General features: G+C 43.0%; 1 protein-coding gene across 1 annotated transcript; it reads right to left on the bottom strand.

Moving 5' to 3' along the window:
- Positions 1-529: 529 nt before the first annotated feature.
- LOC128755603 (tetratricopeptide repeat protein 39B) lies at positions 530-16,639 on the bottom strand. Its single transcript, XM_053859355.1, has 19 exons — positions 16,377-16,639; positions 9,995-10,029; positions 9,820-9,924; positions 9,330-9,461; positions 9,181-9,251; positions 9,044-9,111; positions 8,296-8,360; positions 7,665-7,770; positions 7,535-7,600; positions 7,193-7,301; positions 7,055-7,122; positions 6,920-6,979; positions 6,585-6,746; positions 5,696-5,787; positions 4,688-4,808; positions 4,496-4,607; positions 4,292-4,409; positions 4,093-4,209; positions 530-2,382 (listed from the first exon to the last, which is right to left on the bottom strand). The coding sequence occupies exons 1-19, from the start codon at positions 16,416-16,418 to the stop codon at positions 2,286-2,288; spliced, it is 1,746 nt and encodes a 581-aa protein (XP_053715330.1). The 5' UTR covers positions 16,419-16,639; the 3' UTR covers positions 530-2,285.
- Between the last annotated feature and the right edge of the window lie 1,465 nt (positions 16,640-18,104).

The raw sequence follows: 18,104 nt of genomic DNA, 5'->3' as shown, positions 1-18,104 counted from the left end.
GACATTTGGACTATGGTCAGCATGGTGTTGAAGTGCATGATGCGTATGAAATCATGTCACTTATGAAGACTCATTAAACCGAATTCTGCTGCTTTGCAAACTGCTGTCAGCCTTAGTAGAGTATTCAGAGCAGAGGGTTGAATGTTGGTGGCAGTTTTTTTTTACAGGCACATAACCTTGTTTCTCAACTTTGACTCTGATCAGTGGAAAAACTCAAGGCAGAGTTTAAAGCAGACTCAGATGTGGGCCAATAGTTTCTGTTCACAGTTTGTCGACCTAAAAAAAAAAAAAAACCCTGCTTGATTCACATGAAGGTCAGAGTCGTTTCTGGAAATGTAAAAGCTGAACTGAGTCAGGAAACTAAGTGAAGAAAGAGAAATGAACCCTGAAGCAAGTTCTCCTTGTTAGGACTGTAGCAAGCAATAAACACAGCATATTGACTAGATATTAAAAGTGTCATTGTGTTGCAACTCTCTATATAAAGTGCTTTAATCTCATTTTCCATGTCACACAACAAAAGTTTCCTCACACGTTTTTATTGCCTTCGACAACTCAAAAAAACAAAAACAAAAAAGCATCACATGAATCCACCAAAAAGCAATGAAACACAGTAACAAGACACACATAGAAATTATTTGGTCTTCAGGTCGATACATTCTTCATCATCAGGAGGACAGCTGTCATCACTATATTTCCAATATATTAATGCCTTTTCTTAACTGCAAAGAATTACATTTAAAGCACCTGAAGGTTCAGTGTACATGTACGACAGACAGCAGATGGCGCTCTCAGTCTAAAAAAAACGTGACGCTGTTCAAAGCCGCCAATATATCAACAATAAAACATTGTGCTTTTTGACTTCAACTATCGTCATAATTTCTTTTTTTTTTTTTAAATATATGTTGTCATTTAGAATATCTGACATGAGTTAAAGGATTAGCTATTTGGAAAGACTAAAAAAATCTCAATTTTGATGGTTAAATTTGAAAGCCACTCAGTAATACCATAACATACGCACCAAAATATAAGCGGTGTGTAGCTGCAGATCAAAGCCGCTGGGATTTGTCAACATGAAGGTTTGGAGAACAGATAGCTCACCAAAAATGTCTCCTTTTCTGACTGTGTCAGAAGAACCTTGAATCTGTTCTACATTAAAATGACCACGTTTTAATGGCTTCATTAACTAAACAACCTTCCATTGGGAAACGGCGAGCGTTCGTTCTCACGATGTTTAAAAGGCTCTGGAAAAAGAACCCTGAGGAACTCCAAAATTGACACTCACAATGAGGCGCAGTGACAAGATGGATTAGCGATGATTTCCTGCCTGTGACCAAAACAAAAGCCCGATGTTTAAACAGCGCGTCACTCAAAAGGACAAGACAACAGCTTGTTCTTTAATATTGCCGTTTAAAGTTCGTTTGAGGGTCATTTCATGTTGTGCATATTTCATGATACGTGCTGACGTGCAGTACATTAACACACACGATCCTGTGTATAGGCCACTTCTGGTGACAAGGCTTCAGCATGCGCACCTCTCATGCTGCATGTCCGGCCAATTGAAAAGAGGAAATAGAGAATAAAAATGCTTGTGTCGGCATTCTTCCAACGCAAACTCAGGCTAGGCGTCGCTAAGAGATCAATGTGAAATTTCTCATCTGTACAATGAACCTTAAACAACCAAACAAACACGAGTTAAATAACGAATAATAAATAAAAGCAGAGGTAGGATTATATAAATGCATTGAACTGTATGTTAAATCTTCTTTAGATTTTAGGATCACTTGTCTCTGCTGGTTTGTGTGGATGATTGTTGTGAAGTATAAATGCTTTGATCCCGACTTTTTTTTCCTTGTGGTTTTACATACCTTTCTTCCTTTAAATTTAAGTTTGCAAAAAGCAATGAAATAGAAGCATGAAAAGAGTCTACTACACAATAAATAAGCAAATAAAATCACTGTTTGCAAACTAATGGAAGCCACCGTTTTTGGAGAACCCTTCACTGATTTCAAATGCTTCATGGTGCTCAGAGAAAAAGCTTTGTTCAGTTCAAGTCAAAACAAATGGTCGTGAAGAGTGAGACCGTGAGACAGTGTGGATATTTATGCGAGGCACTGAATGCAGCCTTGAAATCTCATATAAGGTGCGACGTTGCATCTGCACTAGAGCTGTGATGGTACCTGCCTTATTGTAGTAATAGCGTGTCAAAGCCACAAATCTCATCTGTGTGAACAGAGTTGGGAGAAAAATTCCTAGTTTGACCACGTCATTTCCAGCTGCAGAGTTCATTATGGCGTTCCTGCTGGCGTTCCTTTCAGGCTGCTGAGGGCCGCATGGATGCGGAAGTGCAGCCGAGACTCCATGGAGTAGTCCTTATAGTTCGTCCTGGAGAGAAAATGAAAGCTTTTTCAGGACACGTGATCAACGTATGGACATGGAGAAAACATTCACTTTGTAAACTGTTCAAATACAATTCTGCTAAAATACTGCTGAAGTAACAATTTTCGTGTGTTATTGATGCTCTCAGTTTAAAACTGGTGTAAGGTTTTAATAAAAGAAAGGGGTAAAATCTATTTTTTGGGCTGAAGTCCCAACAACACAAATTTTTCTTCACAACTAAATCACACGCAAAAGTTTTTTTTTTTTTATAATTACACAAACCTGTTAAATAACAATGCTGAACAACAGTGTATAGAAAACCTGGCAACTTTTAAGGCAAAATATATAACAAATAAACAAAACAAAACACAAAGTGTTAAATATATAATAAATCACTTTTATTCCCTTTTAAAAGAACAACAAACAAATCACACCCACAATGTCAACTTCACTCAACAGCGGAATGTTGCCTGATAGCCTGACAGACTGCTCCTCTTTTCATGGACCTCATGTCCAGGGAATAAGTATCTGGGGTCCAGGTGCTTCTGATAGCGCACCTCCGGTCTTTGACAACAGCTCTTCCAAAGCAACACAATATTTGCCTGCAGTTCGCCATGGTTAGCTTACACTCAGGTGGCATCTTGGTAGCAAATTTTGGCGCGGTGATCTGATGTCAAATGATGATGAAGGCTTTTGGTGTTGACTGACTTCGTGGGTGCACATGTTTTCCTTGACAGAGAACTATTGAGACCGCTCACTCTCTCACGCCTCTGAATCACACAAGTAGCGTGATTCTCAGGGGAAATGCCCGTAACTGTGTTCTTTTGTCATTGTCAAATTGAATTGAAATGGCAGTTCACATCTGGAGACTTTAGAGCAGTGATGTACCATCCAGTGGCTCTGAGATTTAGGACACTGTTTCATCCCTCGTGGTCGACAACGCTGGTGCGGCACGCTTCATACCAGAGGGCCACACAAACTCTGTAAAGAGCCCCAGGGCCAGACTTCTAACACACCTAGCAGAGCTTAAAGGTTTTAACAAACACATTTTTCTGTTGTTTAAGGGGTAATGTCACTATTGTGGCTGCAGCACCAGCTAACACCAGTTGTGTGCTACGCAGGTTTTTAAAGAAGATGGCAGCGATGTAGCTGAACTACTGCTGTGATGTGTTACTTTAGAATTTGCTTAGGCAGCTGAAAGTAAATATTCATACTTATCTGCAGTAGCCGAGCTGTACAAAAATTTCAGGGGGCAATGGTACATTTTTGGGGGGAGGCGTTCCTGGCGTGACAGGAAGCACACAGATAAACCCCTTGCGGTGCTCATTTGAGGTGGAGAAAGTCCTTTATGTGTAAAGGTAGATGGAAAACTGAGACTCACATCTAGGTGCGAAGGTGCTAAGTAAATATAAAACAGCTAGTCACAAGCTCATGCTACTGAAAAGGAAGTTGCCAACGTAGTAGAAGTGAAGTCACGCTTGAGTAACATTTGGGCCGAACAGTCGAGGGCCTGATCAGATGTGACTGCACGCTGCAGACACAGACTGGTGTCAACAGTTCAATACGCAGGCTGGCGTGTTTTCATCAGGCAGCCGATTGTTTACTTGCATGTCATGGGTTGAACTGTTCCTGAGGGAAAACACTGCCCTAAAACCCGCACCACTACTTGGAGGGCATTGACCGGATTAGTCCACATCACTCAGTCAGACGACTCACTTGGCTTTCTCTATGAAGGTGGCTGCTTTGGCGAAGTCTCCCTGTTGTTTGTAGAGCAGGCCCAGCTCATACAGAGTGAAGGGCACCAGGTAGTGGTCGTACTTGATTCTGCCTTCGCTGCAACACACACACACATCCACAAGATGGGACGATGGGTTTGTACCAAGCTGTGAGAGAGTCGGGAGTGTGCGCAAGTTACCTTGATAGAACCTGTGTGAAGCACAACTCAGCCTGCAGTAACCGGCCCAGATGCTTCAGACACAGCCCCTTCAACATCTGGACCAAACAGCTGTCGTCCATGTGAAACTCAGTCGGGTCTGAAGGAGCATGACAGGAAAGCACTTGCTGAACACATCACACTGAACACACTTTGTCAGGTACATCAAACCTCAGCAAAACTCACTAGTGTCACTGCGCAGCTTCTCCTCAGTTGACTCGATGGTCACCAGCAAAGACTCGGTGAAGTCCGATCTCTTCCCGAGGATGGTGAAGCCGTTCCAAACATACATCATCTCCTGCATAGACATTCAGACGACGACATCAGCACTGTTTCCCAGAGTGTGGGAGTGAACCGCTGAGGATGGTGCAGGACTACCAGAGCGGGGACCACCAGGGGGATGGGGCTGGAGGACTTGTAGCGCCTAGACTTCCTCACGGCAAACTTCTCTGTTGGGATGGACTTCCCTGCTAGTCGCTGCTTCAGACCTTCCACCTGCCTGCGACATACAAAAGCATGTTGTGCTAGGAGGTTTGACAACAAGGTTCGTCTTGAATCACATTATTTTATTAGCAAAAAAAAGATCATATTTTGTATTTTTTAGGCTAAGACTGTCCACTTGTTGTCCAGGGATCAGATCCTCTTTTTGCAGAGAGAATGTCATGAGGCAACCAGGCTGGAGAGGGTCTTCAGTTTAGTGGCCCAATGATCTCCATCACATTTTGCTAAGATTCCCAACATCAAGAAGCAAACAAGGTGAGGATCAGGTTCTCAAGGTTCTCAGTTGGGAAAGGGTGGACTGTCCTGTACAGGTTAGAGATGAGATCCATCCCAAGGCGGAAGAATGAAGCTTATGGGCTCTATATACAGGGTTTTGGGGGTCTTTGACGTATCAGCATCCAAGGTAAGTAGTACCTAAGTGGACAATTAAATCATCCTGCTCAACTCACTTCAACTCAGAGTCTCCCGCACGCCTCCCTAATAAGATGTCCAAGGCATGTGAAACCGGGAGGAAGGAAGACTCGAGGCATATCGAGGAGGTGCTGGGGAAAATATAGCTCTTGGTTGACAGCGGCATCTCGATACTCCACTCAAATCTTCCTTTGCTCCTTGAGGAAGAGAACAGTCTACGCCACTGCACTGTGGACCAGCGACTAGAGCCAAAAGGTCACTTGTCCGATCAACATAAAAAAATGGAAGGGCGGGTATCTTCGTAGTGCAGTCTACATGGGGATACAGTTAGAGCAGACAAAGGTCCCCTACAGAACCACAGAGCCAAGCTTTGTTTCCTGTGTTAATATGGTCATTTAATTTGATAAACAAATGCCAAAACTGGTTTCCCTGGATGATATCAGACACTTAGCACTGAGCTCCAGACTGAGTTACCTGAACAGTTCAGTGATGTCCTCCCCAGTCTTCTTCGCCTCCTCCTCAGACATCATGCTAAGGATGGCTGCTTTTTGAAACACGTAGATCGCCTGAGAAATATCAACCCAACATAACAGATTCAGTCTTTTGAACTGAAGTGGGCAATTAAATTTCCGAAAGAGCCACATTAGAAACTTTGACTGTTGTGAGGGGCTATCATCAAAAGAAAGACAGCGATGACTACAAAACATGACAGGAAAATATCCAATATATATATACTTAACAAACAAGGACAAAATGAACCTAAAAAGATGAAATGTAAGTAAGGATATTAAGAAGTGTAAATATGCCATGAAACCTATTGAAATATTTCATTTTATATGCATTTCACTTGAATATAGATCATAACATAACATAATTGTGGACCAGAAGAGAAAAAGGCAATTTATTTCAAAATATATTTTCCATGTTACTTCAATGTATTTTGGCCAAAATGGCCAATGAAAATAAGAAAATTCTAGCCTTAAAACAAGAACATGTTATAAGTGGTGGTAATGACTAAAAGAGAAAGTACAAAAAAAGTTACAAAAAAATTACAACATATCAGTTATAGTTTTAGTCCGATTTAGGGCCGCGAAAAATAACAGGCATCCGGCCACCTTTGGCCCCCGAGCCGCACTTTGCCCTGGCCTACTTTAGAATAACCTCAGAGGCACAGGAAAGGTACCAAAACATGGTAAAGGCATAAGGTTGTAAACGTTATAGGTCACTCATGTGTTGATAGCTCTTCCTTCAGGTCACATTTAGAGCAGATACAAAATGTGTGATTCATTTTCATTATCACTACGCTGCTACTGATGGTTCACACAGAGACAGAAATGGTATCAAGGTGAGCAGCAGTGGGTACCTTGGACCAGCGGCTCTCTCTACACAGCAGGTCGGCGTAGCGGTACGCCTGCTGCCACTCCTGCTGGTACGAGTGGGTCCACATCAGCTCCCAGTAACACAAGTGGTGGATCTGCTTCCACTCCTGCTGACTGCCAATGCACTCCTCGTACCGGGCCCGGGCCTGAAACACAGATGAGGCTTGTTGATGCACGGGGATAACGTTGATCCATATCAGTATGATATGGATCCATATCATTTACCTAGTCAATTCCAACTTCCAACCTTCAACAGCATACTTCTATATACAACATGAAAAATCAACTATTTATAGCAAAAAAACACAGTCCATCCCACCGTCTCGAAGTTCCCTCGGAGAGCGGCGATGCGGGCAGAATAGAACAGAATGATGGATCCCTTAAAGACAGCAGAGAGAAAACAGTGGGTGATATATTTGTGATGTATTTACACACTGAATTGTCACTTGCTCACTTTGGGATACTTGCGTTGGTAGGGCTCCAGCAGAGCTTCCGCCTCTGCCAGGTTTCCCTCCCCAGTCCCTGATCGCACACAAAACAACCTTGTTAACAGTCAAACAAGACTGATAAAAACCAGCAGCAGATATCCTACCAAGTATGAGGGAAACATAGGTGTGATAGAAGAGCAGAGTCAGAGCGCTGAGGATGGAGCGCAGACTCTGGCTGGCCGCACCTTCTCGCAGCTGAGACAAACCAAACGCCTGCAGGAGGTCAAAGGAAACGCATCACTACAGCAGTTCCTAACTGTTATATTGCTAGTGCTATAGCTCGCTCTGCTACTATGTTAGCGACTGCTGTGGGTGCCAGAGACAAAACAAAAACTTGCATGGCTCTTGAAACTACATATACAACTACACATTTATTTATAGTAATGCTAATTTAATACTAAGGTAAGAACACAAAGTTTTTCTTCACATCGCCCGGCATTACAGACCCTGTTTCCTGAGAATCCAATGAACTCCAACAACCTCAAAATCCTCTGAGGGAGCAGAGACAGCATCTGTAGGAACATAACTTTGTGTTAGATTTTAGGTTAAAAATTTGACTTGCCACCAAAAACGCACCAAGTTGAAGGAGCCAATTCCGAGCTGGACACCCCCTTCAAACTGTCTGAATGAATCAGTCTGGCTGCTCAAGTTCCGAGTCACGTTCAGAACATTCTGACAATCCCTGTTGTACACACAGAGAAAGTGAATCAATGCGGTGTGCAATACATACTCAGAAACAGACACGAAACATAAGGAAGAAATACTCAAGCCCTAGACAGGTGCGGTTACTCCTCTCTTGACAAATATGTCCATAACTGAATAACTAACATAAAACCTTTTGAAAACACATGACATCAATGATTATTCCAAAACTGTTTTTGGTTCATCAAAATAGATGGCGGCGGAAGTAGTGTAATAGTGGTAGATCTACTGGGATAATGCGAAGAAAAAAAAAACAGCTGGTTTGGGCCTGCTATAGCAAAAGAAAGGGAATCCCAAATCCTTTTTGGCCAGGATGGCTGTGAAAAGATGTGTCCTGCGTACAGCTTTAATTTGAAGAAGCCATTGTGAGGCTTCGGCCTTCAATAGAGGAACATGGAGGAAGCATAAGTGTTTCTACTCAGGTTTACTGTATATTGCAACAAACAAACATGACCAGGCAAGAGAGGTTCAGCAGCACACCTGTACAATTAAACTGATGACCTACTTGTAAATTTGGTAGCTGGTGCGGATCTTGATGCCTCCTTTGATGAAACTGATCATGTTTTCATCCTGAAACACAAAAAAACATGATGACTTGGGATTCTGTCTAGCGTCATGACAGTGGATCATTGAGAATGGTGAGGCTTCACTGCAGAAGCCGGCAGACAGACACAAATAGAAGCTTTAATTCCACCATGACTGACTCCACCTGCTGCTCCACTCCCATCACCACCAAGTCACCACACTTATTCCACACCTGTAACCTCTGCAGTCATTTCTTCTGGTCCTACATCCTCCAGCCTAATTTTCCAACCGTCTTTTGTCAGACTGGTGTGTGTCATAGTTGTCTCTGGGTGTTTCATTCTGATACCTTCCGTCCTGTCCTTGCCCTTGTTTTGCTTTTTTTGTGTTTCGACATTGTTGGTGTGCACCTGGCTGGAGGCAATTCCAAAATCTACGAGCCACATTGACCTTCTTATAGAGCCATGGGTCCCTGAACGCATCAACCTGCGCCACCGTGTAATAAAGTGTTTACATCTATGGGACCATGCATTTCAATTCAACTGTTTTGTCGGACAGACCAATGGTGAGCAATGGCAACAGGAACAACAGAGCTGTTATCCAGTGAAGGGGCGGTACAAACTACAGCTGAGAGAAGTGAACCAGGCATGGCAAACCTATAAGAATGTAAACAAGTACACCTAAAAATAATCAGGCAGCAAAATGTATTTTAGGAGCAGAAAGGAATTTACCTGAACAAACGTCAGCGTGGCTTTCTGCAACAAACACTCAGCGTAGCAAATCTCTGCGTGCATCTCAACTACAAAAAATAAAACAACTTGAGTTGGACCTGCACCACTGACTCCACTGTAAAGCACAGCACACTCACCTTCTTGTAGGTTGGACTGCTTGCTGATGAGGCTGGACAGAGATCCCACCATGGAGTTTTTCTTTCGGAACCTGCAATATTTGAGGTTTTTATTTCTTCATATTGATTTATGTGACTTCTTATCGGGCACATCTTGTGAAGATGCTCACCTCTGACATGTGTTCAGAGCCTCCTTGATGGTTGCCATGGCGGTCTGGATGTCTTTATGCTCAAAGGTCATGGTTGCCTGCATCACTAGGATACTGCTGTAACCCAGCGCGTGGTACATACTGTCTTTCCACCTGCACACAGACAAAATAAATGTGTAGGTGTAGCACTGCAACAGCACAACAAAAATCAAAATGACTTTGCTTAAACAGATCCCTACATAAATCTGTCCTAGTGGAGTCACAGACCACAGCAGACTGGCAACACCCGGTATATACTACCAGCATCTCGAAATGAATGAACACATAAAAACACTCAAGGGCAGCTGGAGAGCAAGCTAGCACCATACTTTGGCCTGAGCTTGGATCCCTCCCTTCCACACAGAGCCAACACACATTGAGGTCACTACTGACTTTAACTTGTCCACAGGCACGAGTGTGTGGGCGAGTGCTCATCTGTCTCTATACAGGCACGCTCTTTGTATGAACTCACCATGGCTTAAGAAGGTCAAGGGCTTCTGAGAATTTGTTGTTGAGGACCAAGTTGAGTGCACACTGGGTCTCCTGGATGGCCGTCTGCAGGTCCATCTGACAGGCCCTGACCACAGCAAACAGCAGAAGTCAGGCGACAGTGACATCACTCATCAGTCAAATCATGTGGGACTCACGCTGGGATCCGATCGTAGGCATCTTCGAAACAGTCCTGGGGTGAAAAACAGAGCGGTCAGTTTAGACTCACACCACACTGAGAAAGTTTGCCACCATCTAGAAGAGAAAAACTTTTCTCTGCCCCGCAAAATGGTTCAAAAATATATCTGTGGGGTTTGAAAAAAGCAGTAAGTAAAAATAAAAAGAGGATTGTGGAATGTGAGTTTGCATCTCATTACATTCATCACAACAAATGTGCCATATAATTTAGCTGTCAGCTGAAACAGGAAGTGAACTGGGGGGCAACAGTACATTGATTTCACACACACACACACACACACACACACTGGAGACCCAGTAGCAGGCTAATAATAGCAGCCACTAGATCCTTACATAATACGGTACAGCTGCCACAAACACACACACACACTGCCTGCAGGCCATCGACCCACTGTAGCCAGTGAGACAGCCAGAAAGCGACCCTGTTACACACGCTGGAAAGTATTCAGACCACGCCAGTGAGATGCCAAATCACTTCCTCTGTTATATATACAACTGAAAATAATTTTTGACACTATAGTATTTCAGTGAAAAAAAGGGTGAAGCCGATCAGATGGCTGTGTTCAGTTTTAATTCCAGGAGCGATGTGCCCAACCAAACAGTGGTTTGGTGGGTTCCTCATGCCAACAGAAGACAACAGCTTTGTCGAGCAGCCACAGGATTCCAGGCACGAACTCCAGCAGTCCCTGTCGTGATGGTGACTGAGAGTGATTTTTGGACAAATGCAGTAGAACCTGCTGGATCAGCATTTTATCCCACGGCTCAATAGGCTCTTTAAAAGTGGTTTCACACACATAGAAGGAGAAATCGTTTAGATTTTTTTTTTTTTTTACATAACAGCAAGGTTTAGGTTGATGATGCAGCAAATTAGCCATTTTTGGAAAAATATACTGTGCAGTTTTAGTTAATCACAACTTAATGATAAAAACCGAAAAATGTACAAATCTCCTCCTTTTTAAAAAGCCGTGACAGTGAAGGACTTGGAAGATTGTCAACTCACTGAAGTGTTCTGAAACTCTAAGACATTAAAGGAAATGTATCTACAATAAATACAGAAGCGCTTTAGTCTTTTTTTTTGTTTGTCGTTTTTTTCAGAATTAATAAACTAACAAGGTTCTAAAGGAATAAGGTTGTGTGCTTCTCAATACCTTCACATTGTCTACATCGAACACTGTTCTCTTAACCTGAACTGAGATGAACAATAAACTTGACACACCAAGTCAAACATGTCAAGCGGCTTAATCTGAATTCATCTGATTAAACAGCTATTACCCTGAAGGAAAGTGGAAAAACCAGCATCCATGATATGCTGTCGCGCACACAGAGGTCAGTGTCAGCCACTTCTCTCGTGACAGATCCTAATCAATTAGTCAGGACGTTGTGTCTTGTTACCAGACACACACGGACACTCACAGAAAAGTGCACAAACGCAGACACTCAGAACAACACCCTGGCAATCTAACTCCATACAGGAACATTAAAGTAAGTGGAATACCGCAGAGCATCCAACAAAACTGTCACTGACCAGGGAAATTGGACGACATAAATTAAATTGTTATTATGATGTTATTGTGACCTAAAACACAGGATTCAATCGATGGTGACGTGACATTTCTAATTTCAAAAATAGTGTCACGAAAAGCATTGGCTCTTTTTCACAAAACCAACGAGTCAAATGAAGATCCCAAGTTAAAGCACTACTCAGCAACATCCTGTGACACTTCACTGGGGTCATTTTAAAGTCAAAAGACCACACCTTCAAAAGTGCAAAGCAAGTGGACTGCGGTGCGTAAGAACAGATCATGGCAGTGAGACCGAGAGCAGACAGTGAGGGGAAGGGTTGGACGTCTGACAGTTGTGCGTGACAGACATTTCACCATCTAATCATTTTCAACGGGCTGGTTTAAATATTTGGGAGGTGTTTTTACATACTGTACATTCCACAGGTGTGTCAAAGCATTTAATACATTTGTAATAATAAGAATGGAATGGGTTGTCAGGAAACATGGGCTTCTATTTAGTTTGGGTCAAAAAGCATTTTATGTTGTAAACTTCTAAACAATACCAGTATTGTGCTCCAAGTCATGTGTCTACACTAGCAACATGTAATAGCCTACCATGTCAGTAAATAGCTGAGATATATATCAGTACCTCAGAGTGAATATTACTCAGGCAGCTCTTACTTCTTCAGTATGACTATCAGATAAAAAAGGCACAATGATAGCAATGGCAGATGAGAGTCCAGGTCTACTGTTATCTTCCATATTCAGTATCAAGAGAGGGACAAAGAATAAAAGCCAGAACCTGGCTATTCTGTTAGAGAGTTAGAGAGGAGGTAAGAGGCTTCAGATGAGGGACTGCTCAACTACGCACACACTCCAAAAGCCAGTCACATCTCAAGGTATGTTGTCTCAAGCAGGAGTCTCACTCATGACCTTCTGCAGCATTAACAGCATCCACACGGTGGGTGTCGCCCCAAGGTCAGCTATATGCCCTGTCATTTGATTGACCACATCTCTTCAGTTCTCCTCTCTGTACATGAACCTAAAGCAAATGAACGACTGTAGCTACTTGGTTGAGAGGTCACTTGTTCCTGACTTGAAATCCAGTCAGATGAAGTTCATCATTGGTAGGTAATAAACATGTTGAACACAGCAACAACCATAGCAGCCTCGCACTAGCTCGAAAAGAACCTTCAGGTCTGAGGATTTAAAGCATGGAAACTGAGAGTTTCGGTCTATAAATACAGCTGACATGGATGCACATGATTTTTGACATACTCATGATGTTTAAGGCCTGAAAAGCAGAACACGCAGAGCGATCAAAGCCTTTTCTGGACTGCCCACTGTGTTGTCGAGGCCTGATCTTTGTGTGTCGAAGGCATAATGTCATAATGCGACCTTTGGCTCCACATTAAGAGACGTGAGTGGATGGGCGTGACACTGGTCGGTTGTGTTTTCCCTTCAGTCACACTGACAGTCCAACTGTGTGAATGAGCTTGATAGCACCTGCTGATAAATTGTTGGCTCTTGTAAGCCTTAAGATGATATCAGGTTTGATTTACTAGCACTGCAAAATGCCATGAAACAAACTTCCAAATCTGACCGAGCGATTTTACTGTGAAAACAGGACGATGACTGAGCTTTGCTCTGCATGACCTCCCACGACTTCATATTTCCAGCTGGTGCTCAGTTTTCTACCATAAACAATGAGTATGCAAATGACATGCACAGGATTAAGATTCCAATTTCACTTTCAGGGGAGATACATGATAGCAGAAACCAGAATTCAACCAAGAAATATGTGAACAAATGGAATCCAAAGAATGAATCCAAAATGCCCACAGAGTAGAGAGGACGTATCAATATGAGAAAACAAATAAACCCATTATTCAAACAACAAACAATAAGTGCTGTGATCAATTACAAGACACAAACATCACATGTCACGACAACTGAACAAGATGCGGCCAATGTGACACAATAGAACAACAACAATGGCCAACACAAGGCAGGGACGAGAGAGGACATGTGACAGGGCGTGACACTGGTTGACGAAAATCACAACTCAAGAATAAAGATACACAAGTGTGAGAATACTGAGGAGCTGTTCAGAGTACAACTTGCGACCCTCATTGTTAAGCAGTGGGTACGTCTTCAGACAGGCAGGGGTCCCCACATTTGATCAACTCCTACCTACCTTAAACTGGGTTGGACCAACACAAAGCTGGAAGACCCTTTCTTCAGGCAGGACTGGGAAGTGGATTGTGGTATTCAGAAATGAGTGATGCCAAATAGCAGCTCGTCTTTGTGGTATTTTCACCAGATTTTGGGGACTAAATTGTACTCTACTACAGACAAAGAATAGAGTGATTATAGCTAAGAACTGGACGACAAGATTCAACAACTTTTGTGTTGTGACAAAGGCAATCAAACTCCGCCTGGGATCATTGCTGAGCATCAGCATTATCTCCTCGACATTCCTCATCTAAATAGAGCAGAATTCCTCTTTAATAGGATAAGTGAGGTTGGATGGTGACAGAGGAGCGTTCTGTTGAGCAGGGATGAGTAGAGGCTCTGGTGTGATGTGACGTGACAGCGAGGACACCAACCACGACCTCCTCATTTACATGGACAAACTAGAGAAACACTAGCAACAGTCCTGCAAGAGTCCTTGCAAAACGTAGCTCTTGGAAGTACACCAAGCAAATGGCAGCATTCCTTACTTGGGAACGTTGGACTACAGCTGTATTTAGACTTTGGAGTCGCAGTCATGGTACAAGCTTATATAAACATAAGCATCAGAACCAATAAGTTTACTGGATATAATAACAAGCATGGCCTCCATGGGGAGCACAGTACAGTGGTTTTCCCAGTTTTGCTCTTCAGTTCAGGAGTGTGGCCACCTTACATCTACAAGCCCAGGCCTGACCTTTGGCGGACAGTTGAACTAGATCATGGAGATGATAGCTGCTCGGTTGTCTGGTTGTTGTGGCTTCTTAGAGAGGCAGCCAGTGAAGCTGATGTTCAGTAGGTCGATCTCAACCTACCAGTGGATCATAAAGGTCGGCCCAAATGTGTGTGTGTGTGTGTGTGTGTGTGTGTGTGTGTACTTTGAAATATGGTTACACTTCCTGTTCCACTTCTCTCTTGTTGTGGTGGGACTTATCTAACTTCCTAAAATACACAGTCAGCCACAAATCTGGTCTAGATTGGTCGAGCTCTCCCTCCTCAGACCCTCTTGAAGCTGAAGGCCATTAGGCGCTGCAACCGACAACAATCCAGCCTCTGAATAGATGTGAACAGATTTTCCAAATGGTGGATAAGTGTTTGCAGCGTCATAATGTCATCACTAAGCAGCCTGTGGTTGAAATTGGATACGTCCTTTGCATTCGGACGCACCAACTGCATTATCACCTGATGCTGCTCTGCTCTGCCAACAACAAGCACTAGACAGAACCCAAATCATGAGTAGAGGAAGGACTGAAAGGAGAAATAATAACGCATGTGACTCAACACAAACAAATACCCTAAAAGCCTCTTAGGTTTAATGGAGTATTTCATAACTTCAAAAAACAATGAGACCAAAATTTATTACCTTTATGCAAAAGAAAGCCCTGTCATTGAACTGTATTATCTGAGTGAACAAGTTAATGTTTAATAGCACGACTTGATAAAACCAGGAAAGAATAGGTTTAACAGTGAAACAGAGCAGAGGAACTCTCGTAAGATACCCTTGACCAAGCTGTATTCACCCCAGAGTCCTACTGTTTATGATAGAACAACTTAGGCTAGGTGCCACGACACACCTGCCATCCAGACTTGTCAACGTAACTATCATTTAACAACATTGTCATCATATTGCATGAACATTTTATAGTTTGTTTTACAAGGCTTGCACACCACAGGGGGTGGCTATGTTCCTGGTTTAGTTTTCGACAACGTGGCATGAGTTTATTGCAGAATCTGTGATAACAGCTTTCAATTTCTTCTTCAAAACACGACCTTCGCTTGCCCTAGCTGGGTGCTTGAGACGTTCCCAAGCCAGGGCCCATGATGTGTCCTGGGTCTGGTGACAAGAACTCATTCTAAAGAGAGGTAATGAAGTCGAGTCGTAACTGTGTATCACAACCTATTCACTGAGCTGAACAGAAACACACCCCCCGTAAAAATAGCTAAAGAACATTAACAAGCAACAATGTACAACTTCAAAGTCATAAGATGAGAATTACAAACATTATGTAACACACAAATAAAGAGTACAGATTAACTGCAATGACAGGTGAACATATGTTGACCCACAGGTCAAATCCTTGAAGCATTTAGGACACTTTTATTCACCAAGTAATTTACTCTGATAAAAAGTCTGAAAAAGATGAATCACACCTGTAATATCTAGTCAGTACTAACTTGGGAATAAACGGAAAGATTCTCTTTCTAGATCAGATTAGATTAGACAGCCTTCTTCCAACAATTGGAAAATTATTTTCTCACAATATTGCCTTAATGTTTCAAAATTACCATCTAAAATTCTAATAGTACTTTCACATAATCTTAGACTGAATGTTAGAAGCTTTTAAAAACGATGGTAATCTGCTGATACAGATAGCGGTTTGGATGTTTTTGGAGTGATGGAGCTAGAGGACTAGAAAGTCCACCAGCAGCATATTTCCTTTGGCCAGTTTTGGGATAATCCACAATACATGCAGAAGGGCTTCGAGATGTGGGGGGGAAGAAATGAATGGCGATGAAAAGCAAAGTGACCTTAATGATGACGATTGAACAAGAGAGTGTGTGGTAGAATTCAGCGTGAAGCGACGCTGCCAGTGTCGGTGACTCCCACCTCCTCCTCAGCGGTGGTATCTCCGTTGCCGACGTGGGCCATGTCTGTCCCGGTCCGTCTCCCCTCACGTCAGCTGCTTGCTCGGGTTCAGTTGGGCTTCCTAACAGGAAAACCGCACTCCCATTTCCCGTCCAGCTCCAGGTAACGAAGCCCTCAGTACGGTACTCGGGTTCGGGTTTACTCCAGCGCCCAAGCCGGCTCCGGTGCAGCAGCGAGTGGTCACCTTTCCGCCCCCGTCTTCCGCCAAGAGAAACCCGTCCACGCTCAATGTGACGGGGAAGGAAAACACACCTCCTGCTTCCTTTACTCCGCCCCCCAACGGCTGACACGTACAGATGTGCAGCTCAAGGACACGTGGAAAAGAAAATACACAGTCACTATACATTCACATTATTTCTTAGTAATCATAATAATGTGCGGAATATATCAATACATTTAGAGTAGTCATCATTGTTTGTCATATGTGTGAGCAGTATTTCCCTTCGCATTGTTTCATTCAGAGTTACAGACGGGTCAATAGTGACAGGGACCATTCACCCTGTAAAGGTTCACTGGCGGTTTGAACAGGAAGTTTAGAGGGGTAACTTTATGTAGTCCCCGTCTCAACCCCGGAGGCGGAGAGAAGGTCTCTACAGACTCAAAAGACGGCTCTGGTCAACAATAACTCAAAACGGATTGAACCATCCTGCTGTCTGTCATGTACAATATAAAGAAAAGGTAGTTTTGCTGTGGCCAGTGTTCCACTTAAGTGTGTGACCACACACTCATTTAAATGTTAAAGCTTTACAGTGCAGTATTTTTTTTTCCACATGTACTGCATTTAGAACCATATATAGATTTGCTGATGTCCCCATACTCATTCATCCAGGCCGGCTCCCTAGTAAAGGAACAGGATCAGTCCTTCCTAGTTATATAAAACATGTTAAGATACTGAGTTTCAGAGAGGCCTTTCCAGGACCCCAAGAGTGTTTGGAACATCTTCAGTGATAACATGTTGTCCAAGTAGGCGTGGATTGAAGAGGAAGAATTGGGGAGTGACAAGGCAGGAGACAAGATGAAGCCAAAGCAGGACTTATTTACAACTTTGTCCTGACCAAAACACCACCATATTCTCCAGTGAATTTGGATTTAACCTCAGTCAGAGGCTGACACACAGATGAGGGCAGACTTTGTGAGGCTCCATCATCCACCAGCAAGTCGGCTCTGGTGTGACTGTCACAGTGTCTCATATTCATCTTAACACCGTTACTCTTTACTAGTGTAATATATCACAATGACAGAGAGTTTGCAAGTGTTGACGTTAGCCATCAACTGTAAATAGAAAAGATGCAGTCTCCAAGCACGAGTGCAAGCTTAACTTATTGCAGAGGCTGTTAGAAGGCAGCAACAGTGCAAATTGCATACTGCAGTATCTTCAATGAAATTCTTTTCACAAGTGATGGGCTGGTGAGGTTTCATGAAACTGGCCCCATTTTCAGAGCACACTAGACAACCATTTCAATGACACTTCATGCCATTTTTAAACCAAGAGCGCCACCTACTGTGCTGTTAAGATGACACTGTATCATAAAGCCTCATCAGTCCTAAACTAAAACACTTTGAAGACCAGTCATTTATATTGTAAGACAAAACTGTTTTCTGAATCTGCACTTGGCAGTTGCTGAAGTTAAATACAGAACCAATCGGCCCGATCTACAGATATCAGGATTTGGTTCATGGTTGAGGCAC

The sequence above is a fragment of the Synchiropus splendidus genome, chromosome 3 (assembly GCF_027744825.2).
Source record: "Synchiropus splendidus isolate RoL2022-P1 chromosome 3, RoL_Sspl_1.0, whole genome shotgun sequence".
NCBI lineage: Eukaryota > Metazoa > Chordata > Actinopteri > Syngnathiformes > Callionymidae > Synchiropus > Synchiropus splendidus.
The sequence above is the reverse complement of the archived record's forward strand: the minus strand, read 5'-3'. Positions and strand labels throughout refer to the sequence as shown.

Excerpts from the sequence above, each read along its gene's own strand:
- LOC128755603 (XM_053859355.1), bottom strand. The coding sequence starts at position 16,418 with ATGGCCCACGTCGGCAACGGAGATACCACCGCTGAGGAGGAG. Across the intron at positions 7,123-7,192 it reads CTATGTTTCCCTCATACTTG|GGACTGGGGAGGGAAACCTG; the intron begins GTAGGATATCTG and ends GTGTGCGATCAG. Across the intron at positions 2,383-4,092 it reads ACCTTCATAGAGAAAGCCAA|GACGAACTATAAGGACTACT; the intron begins GTGAGTCGTCTG and ends TTTTCTCTCCAG.